Source organism: Branchiostoma floridae, chromosome 5 (assembly GCF_000003815.2).
Source record: "Branchiostoma floridae strain S238N-H82 chromosome 5, Bfl_VNyyK, whole genome shotgun sequence".
NCBI classification, from domain to species: domain Eukaryota; kingdom Metazoa; phylum Chordata; class Leptocardii; order Amphioxiformes; family Branchiostomatidae; genus Branchiostoma; species Branchiostoma floridae.
Genome location: NC_049983.1, coordinates 12,957,863 through 12,966,688, shown reverse-complemented (window position 1 = coordinate 12,966,688; position 8,826 = coordinate 12,957,863). Strand labels below are relative to the sequence as shown.

Here is an 8,826-nt window from a genome sequence, read left to right as displayed (position 1 = left end):
TTATGAGACACGCACGGTAGCAATACCACTGGTTGACGCGTACAAAACGATAGATTTGTGCTGCAAATGATATTGATTCTAGCTATTACTTTTTCATCAGTCGCAAACTTTCTGGAAAACTAGTTAGAAGTTTTTCAACTGGTCTAAGCGTTTTGAAAGAGAACAATACATATTACTCCATTGTATGGAACAATCGAACACTTAAATCACTATTAGTAGTTAGAGATACTAACGACTCTTTAGAGATACACGTGACGACTTATAGTAAAAAAGATGATGCATCAACCTTCAAAATGTGTTCTTAAAAGGATTTTATTCTGTGGCATTTCGTACGATTGTGATGAGTCACTTGTGTCCAATATGGTTATCCACAGTGGGTCTTTATGACTGTGTACTTGATGCTCTGATGTGATTTCACTTGAGTGATTGTCCGCATGGGGGAGGTAAGTTGGCAAGAATTGGAAGCGTTGACGTTGGTAGAACAAAACTTGACTAAAAAGATGTTACTCAAGTAACCTAATTGCAATATACATGTAGATAAAGGAACTTCATCAGAGAAAGGCTTACCTACAAGCAGAGAAGTAAAAATGTTCTTCAGCTGACACATTTTATAGCAGCAATTATGAAATCTCGTGCTACAGGTCCTTGTAAAACTTTATAAATCGATTATGTAAATCCCTATTCTTATACCTCTGTATAATCAGAGTCCATCAAAATGAACATTTTGCGTAATTGATGCAACGAATAGATATGTTAGGGCAAATCTTCCAAAATGAGTTTCAGGCGTCTGGGTCTGTTCCAGCAAAAAGTTTATCAACTGAAACCATCCATCATGGCGGTTCTACAGATGGCATAATGCGCAGTCTATCATATCTCCTAGATGAAATCACCATGTCTGTACGGACAAGCCTTATACGTTTGGCAGGGTTCCAACGAAGCGCTCTGCAAAATGATGCACTGATAATGTCTCACTCCATTACCTTTAGCAAGTAGTTTAAGGACACGGCATTCACCGAGTAATAGTCCGCAGATGTAAATATTACTACCATTATTGCCGCGAGTGCGATAGCTAATAGGTAATGTTGTGTTTCTCATTACCAGTGAAACAAGTACCTGTTACCAGAGGCACTTTTCCTGAGCACGTGCGAACTCCATCAGGAAATTTGAAAGATAAATTAAAACAAATTGACAGAACGTTACACTAGACAAATGATTGTGAGATTACACCGCCAATTCTAATGATCTTCGATATCTGAGCTGACAAAGACAAATGATGTCTTTGAAGATTGTGCAGACGAAATGACACAATCATGGCTATCGGGCTTCTACCACGTAAAATACCCATACTGTATTCTCTCCTTTGAGTGCAACAAAATGACGTACCCATACTTTGCCCAACTGCTTCAACAATTGCCAAACTGAATTCTTCACAAGATCGACCGATTAGGCATGAAAAAGCTCGAGTTTGTTCTTTTAACTGACTCAAGTTACATATTGACGCTATGGCAGACATCATTTCACAATGTCATCTCATGATATTAAGACCCAATTTCTACCAGGCTATAACGTAATAATCCTGATCCTAATGTACTGCAATGATTGATCACATTTGAATCCCTACAATATTTCATTCCTCGTATTAACTAAAAATGGACAAATAAACTGCCGCACGCGTGCTCCAGTTTTCTCCCCATTATCGTCGCGGTGCTGAAATCACCTAACGTTTCAACATCCATAATGGGGATAAACAGCATGCCATGGTCTGGCATTACGCATTTACGTGCCATTACGTGTGTTTTGTGTGATCACAATCAGCACCAAGAGTGGCCATCACAATAGGAGAACTATTCCCGTTAATACCAGGCAGTCTCTATATCATAATCTTCAATCATAGGGGGAGATAGGAAGTCGTCAGACAGTTGGACTACACAAGATGTACGTCACCAATGGAAACAGATTAATGACTACCAGATCTTTGTCATCAACAGTCACTGATGTGTGTTGCTGAACTTTGTGTACTCTGACAGAAAATGTCACAGAAGTAGGGATGCCTTCAGTCTTTTTCGGTGTCAGAAAAGTGCAGCTTGGTGGCGACCCTGTAGTTCGATACACCTCCCACATGGGCAGTGCCGATAAGAGGACACACTGACCTTCACACGTGGGGGGACACCCCTGCAGGCCAAATCACTGAACAGTGGCATATCGGACAAATGTTCTGATGTATTTTCTCTTCGGTCTTCTTGATCTACGAGTTTTCTCGCATGGCGTCGACATCTGCCCTCTGCGGTGTTTTGTTGCAGTTCGTCCGCTTGACCTTTGGTAAATCAGAAGTTTTATGACTCCATTTCTGGTCCATCCTGTGTCAGAATCATGACTACTTATCTTACAGCTGGCCAGATTGGCGTAGGACCGGCGGAGGTGGATGACATTTTGTTGAACGCTATGCTGCTCCATAACCCTGACAGCTAAGTCTTTGAGACTGGTGATGACGATCTTGCCTTCATCTAGCGTCACTGCGTGTCTACAGAATACGCCCGCAGATAGACAACATGGCAACACGTCGACATCAATACACTATCTTACAATTCTGTGATGTTGTGAAATAATTTCTGATGTGATATTTTCAGTACAGACTTGCATGTCAATCGACATTCACCCGTCTTCCAACAAATGCAACAGGACATGGAGAATACTCCAATAAGTCAGTACAATGATTTTGCTGACCTAGTTCCAGCAAGTACCATTAACAGCGAGATTATAATTCATGAACTGTAACATTAACTAGAATGAATGTAAGGGCTGTTATAACTCTGCCATTGTGTCCTATTTCGGTCAACGCAACTGCTTTTTGGAGCCTTCCTGTTGGATTTTGTAGGATACCATCTACCAATTATCCCAAAGTAGCTGGACCACTTGGAAAGCACACTCCGGCTACATTATCTCTTAAATCTCTGACTTGCTCTTGCTTCGTACCACACATGAATCAAATGTTCTTGACCTGCAGAAAACTTTTGGCCGAGAATGAAAACGCTGTCAGGATCACTAAGAAGATTGGTTTCGTCAGTTTCACAAAAAATATGAGGTACCGAGGAGTTTAAACAATATAACTTTAATGCGCTTTAATCATGGTAAATCATACATGTAGACTGTTCTCTTCTCTCGATATATGATATCGTTGCGACTATATATGATGACTTGCAACGTTGTCTACTGCAACAGTTCCATAATCCGATCACAAAATCATCTTCTGAAGCTATTGTTCTTAGGTACAAAGCAACTAGCTGTATTCAGGAGAACAGAAAAGGTTTCAAAGAATATTCTCATTCAAAAACAAAGGAGCCCATCTCTATCTCAGCACAGCACATCCCTCGAGACACCCTGGTATTGTCTATCGTTAATTGGATCAGACATGCGCTTTACCATCTGATGCCTAATAAAGGAAACCCTATCTCGGTAATTAGGATATAGCCCCAAAAGTGTTTGTTGTACGAGGGTGAGTCAGAAAGTAATGCAAGTGGTTTCATAACAGACTCGTTTTTAAATCAATTGAGTTGAAATTTGGCACAAAAGTAAAGGCATATATCCTCTTGAGATTGAATTTTTTAAATTTGGTCTTTATCATTTTATGAGCAACTGAGTTGATTTCAAGATGAACACACCCTTTGTAGCTTGTCAGACTATGAATTCCTCTAAATCTGACCCACTAAAAATCACTGTAGGAGGTTAAAATTACACATTCATGATATCAAATGTCTCTATATGATGCCTGCCGATTTTCATTTCTGAACTCTCAATGGTCCTCATTTACAGCTGCTAGGATGGAGTAAGTTGTGATATAAAGCTGTTGGATTGATACACGAATTCGTGAGTTGTTGGTTAAAAGACTACTTTTCCATTAACCAAAAGAAACGAAACTTTACACAGTTATTAACTGTTTAAAGGCCAAAAAGTGTGATAAGTTTTATTCCTCTTTGTTAATGGGGAAAGAAGGCTACAGAAAGTTTTAATCATAACACCACAAATCTCATGACCCAGACGACCGCGTATACCTCACTCTACTCCAGCAACGAAAAAAGAAAAACTGATCGGATTTCAGAGTTGAAAATAAGCACGTGGCTTATAGAGAAATGCAGCTTATTACATGTGCAGGCTCAGTCTCCTACAATAGCAAAAATTGGTTTAGGGAAATCGTTATTTGTACGTTAATTGGACCTCACTTTTCTTCTGACGGGATTCCTAGGGTATGGTCATCTTGAAAGCTGGTCAGTCACTCATAAAATAATGAACAACAAATTTAGATATTTTAATCTCAAGAGGACATATGCCTCTACCTTTGTGCCAAATTTGAACTCATTCGATCAAAAAACGAGTCTGTTATGAAACCACTTGCATTACTTTCTGACTCACCCTCGTATCTAATCTCAATTCTGTCGTCTGCAGTTGGCTGTAATGGCTCGTCTCCACATGTTGTGTATCTTTTGACAGTGTAGCAAATCATCTGATGTTGTATTTCACCAACAAAAATGTATTTTTTTTCTATGACGCTTCGATACGTTTTGAAAAGGCCACTTTATCGAATATTACTCGATGCGGATTCCACTGTGTCATTGATGCTTGCGCTCTTGGTATTTAAAATTCTTAGGTGACCTCCTAACTATCCTCTTTACTCTCCGTATGTCTAATTTTCGTTATGTAGATTGTTGGCGGACAAGATGGGTTACTAGCTAATTTTTAAACAACGCTTGCAATCTGTTGTACAGGCGTGACAGGTCATTCAGTTAAATACATAGTAGCTGTCGTCTGCGAGGCTCGTGCGTTACGCCAAAAGGCGGTTATAATATTTCTATTGGGTATACTGATACTGATGCATACATATGTACATGAATACAGTCTATATTTATGTCCAGAGAGTCTTTGTACTCGCGAGTCTGTTAAATGTCATCATAACCACTGCTGACAGCCGGGCAGTCTGCACGTCTGCTAACAAATGTCAGAGTTGTTCCTCACGCTACGGGAAATATGGCACAACCTCTGTAGGGATAGGTGGAGAAACACAAGGTCACACAACTTTCTCAAACAAATGTGTTTCGATACTGTAAATGCAGAAATGTTCGCTGTGGATTAATGTTCGCGGTTTTCGCGGTGACCACTTCACCGCGAATTTAAAACCACCGCGAACATTTTTCTACTATGATATTAGATTGCAGTCTATGGTGTTACCACGAACTTAAATCCACCGCGAAAAGTCCTTTTTCCCGCTACCGCGAAATTAAGACCCCGCGAACTCATAAAAATTTACAGTATGTTCCCCCCATACAGGTCATTCTCTCTATACAGAGGTGTCACTTTAATACTGTAGCTGTCACACAACAATATTGATGGACAGTTTTGTACACAAAAGTACACATCGAGAAACACTATATAGTCTAATGGTTTCGTATGTCTGTCACAGACTGTATCCATAATAAGGATTCTAGATGTACGACTGGGAGCCTTGCCCTTCTCAATGATGCATACATGGCCCAGTCTGATGTCGGCTCTACTTACTGTTCGGTAATGAGTACCGGACAAGCCCGAGGGCTGCCAACACGCGATCTGGTACTTAGCGGGGAGGGAAACTGTCTAACTCGGTCAGCATTCAATGTGAAGGAACTCAACAGAAGAGGCTAAAAGCGGTGCCCTCGTTGAATTATTTACCCACCCTTTCTGAATTATTTAGCTGTTCCGTTATCAAACCAAGTATGAGAATAGGCATAAAAGAAAACTTCTACTCTACTTTTCTTCCAAGAAGTCAAACTATTGACACAAGTAGTGACATGTTACAGACTTTTAATGAAAAGCACTTCTAGCGAGGACAGAAGATAGGCCGATTGTACCAGTATGGTTTTATTTATCCGACGGACCGTGTGTTGTCAGGACCTACCATCACTTCTGATCTTCCTTATCTAGATAGATAAGAATCCCTCACTTATGCTGTATCTTCCATCGTCTTCTGGGCTGATACCTTCAAACAACGCCAAACACCGATAACTATAATGCGTTTTCTTACCATGAGGCATTTCTAGTAATCTTGAACTTTCATGTTTCACGTATATACTCGTATACCCGGGAGCGTGAACAACAGTGCGTGCAGGGTCTCCAGACGGTACGACGAGTGCGTTCCATATTGCTTTTACCCAATGACCTGTAGGAATGTTTCCCTATTGGTTATTAGTACTTAAGTTTGGATTCCGCATGATCCCCCTACTCGGCTGTCTGATGATCACAGTCTCATTGCCGCGTGGTTGGATTACTCACCGATGATTTATCATGTTTATTTTCCCGGAACTGACGTGATAACTTCCTAAAGATTAATGAGGGGTGACAAAAATGATTGATGCTGCGGTCTCGTCCCTGTAGCCTGGCGTAACGACGGGATTCCGAATCTTCCACCTTGAACAGTTATTAAATGTACTTCTAATTACTTTGTCATCAGCCAGTCGAAGGTTTCCACCTGGGAACTCCACAGTACGGCTTTGGTGAAATCCCTGCTAAAGCCCAACGATACTCTATAGTCAGGTCACGTTCTACGTACTATATTTGTATGGTTACCTCGACAATAAAGCACATTAAGGGTATACCGGTAAGAACAGTATGTTTGTCCTCACCTTTTGGGTATTCAAACACTCATCCAATCAATCATCGTTCAACTCCGTTAGGCACATGATTTGCTAAAAGCTTATAGACTAATAGGAGTTTTGAAAATACAAATAACACGTATGAGTTTAATCAAAGCATTTATTAGTCTTTTGCATATACTGCTTACAATCCATTTATCATTTGATGAGTAGCCTTTAGCATGTGGCACAGAAATATCAGAATAGGGTTATTAAGGTATTGAATCTTCTATTAACGCTGATAGCTACAAGGACACATTAGTGCCCTTTCGTCAACAAATCTTGCCATCATTGTGTGTAAAACACAAAGTGTACAACCATCACTGCATATGTGTTATGCTTTGCCATCTACATGTATGATATTACAGATTCAACCATTTAAAAAAAGTGATGACCTTTACATTCTTTCAGTTTTTGTTGGCTTTGCTATAAATGCTGATCTAGGGTTACATTCTACTAATCCAGTTTATGATCATAAGAAGGTTATTGCATGGTGCAAAGATTGTGATTGCTAGGTCATGTATTCTTTAGGCAAATATTATGTCGCTCATTCGTAGATGTTCCCTTCGATCTCGGTACACTTCTCTGGGCAGTAGAGATAGCGATAGGGCGCTTTCTTCTTGTCTTTGGTGGCGGGGCTAGGTGCCTTGCCGGGGCTAGGAGGCCCGGCCGGCAGGTGCGGTACTGGAGACAGGATGAGACGTTCAGCCGGTTTGCCCGGGGCTTTAGGTGCCGGAGGTAGGATGAGATGTTCGGCCGGTATGCTGATTTTCGGTCCCTTGGGTTGGAGAGGACGCTTGGCCGGGTGGTTCGGTACCGGAGCTCGAGGTCCGATGGGATGTCCAGGCTGACTGGCGGGGTGGCGCATGGCCGGGATGGCGGGGTAGGGCAAACGTGGGGGCTGCATGGGACGGTTCACGAAGGGATGAACGGAACGCACGATGGGCTCATCTCCAGCGTCTCTAAAAGAAAACATCTGAGTTAGATTGTGATTCTGATACAACGTTACAGAGAGAACTTACAACGTTACATGTGGATGTGGTCTAGTCCCTGTGCCTGTCCCGTTAGTGGTCCACAAGGTCGGAGCTGGAGCTCTGCTCTGGGCGACCTGAAAAATTAGCAGGACCAGGGGATGTTCAAAATTTCTCCAATATTTTAGGAGAATTCTACTTATGTTATACACAATGATGCGGGTTGTACTAAGTAAAGATGGAAGATTTGGCCCAGACCGTTTACAGAGATCTAGAACTGTATTGGAAGACAGAGTCCATTCCACCGCCTCCTACCTTCCCAACCGAAGTCGGGTACCTTTCCCAATGACGTGCATCAAGATATGGAACCAGGGACCTCTCCATCTCGTACCCGCCAACTAACCACTCAAAGCTAAGGGCACAGCCCGCCGCACGTGCAATTTGCCCGTACGTTTTTTGGGAAGCCACGTCCGCCACGTTTTTCTGAAAACGTTCAGGCTGTACAGGGCAGGCTCGTCGCCCGTACTGGCACGTATCCGCAGCCCGATAGCAGAGAAAGTTTTGCATGCACGTAAAGTTCTACGGCGTGTCTGCGTGCTTCAAAATTCGTCGGACTCTATGAGTTCGTACGGAGGCGGTACTTGCCACTTACGGATCCCAATAGATTGCCCATGTTTTGGCACGTAGACTGCACGTATTTGCACGTACGGCGGGTTGTGCCCTTAGCTTTAGTATTGGACGCTACGTCTTCAAGAACCTACTATACTCATCAAGAGTACTAGTACCCTACAAGTGACGTCTGAAGTCATTATAGAGTTCATTGTTATCAACGACTCTTGTACAACGTCGGGACAGTCTTGAATTTCACAAGCGGAACACAATTATGTCTATGGCATGATTTATGGGAATCTATTGGCAGCCATGGTTATATGATTTCAAATGTGTGTTATTGGAGTGAAGTGGGAAAATAATCATCTTGCCATAATCACTAGTACTACCAGTGGAGGAAAGTACTAAATGAAGATAGCTGTACAATCACAGAAAGTTCTACGTCAGCCATTGAATGGGTAGAATAGTAAAAGTACATACGTGTTGGCGATTTTATTGTCTTCTTTTTCTGGCTTGAGCCATGGCCAACTAAACCAATCCCTGTTGTAAACATAAAACAGTGTGTCAAATAGGTGACCTGTCGGGATTAT

The 8,826-nt window shown here is 41.8% G+C and overlaps 1 protein-coding gene across 1 annotated transcript; it reads right to left on the bottom strand.

Annotated features, from left to right (window-relative positions):
• Nucleotides 1-6,803: 6,803 nt before the first annotated feature.
• Nucleotides 6,804-8,773, bottom strand: LOC118416635 (vegetative cell wall protein gp1-like). The gene is made up of 2 exons (XM_035821795.1): nucleotides 8,717-8,773; nucleotides 6,804-7,618 (listed from the first exon to the last, which is right to left on the bottom strand). Exon 2 carries the CDS (start codon nucleotides 7,561-7,563, stop codon nucleotides 7,204-7,206), a length of 360 nt encoding a protein of 119 aa, XP_035677688.1. The 5' UTR covers nucleotides 7,564-7,618; nucleotides 8,717-8,773; the 3' UTR covers nucleotides 6,804-7,203.
• Nucleotides 8,774-8,826: the final 53 nt, after the last annotated feature.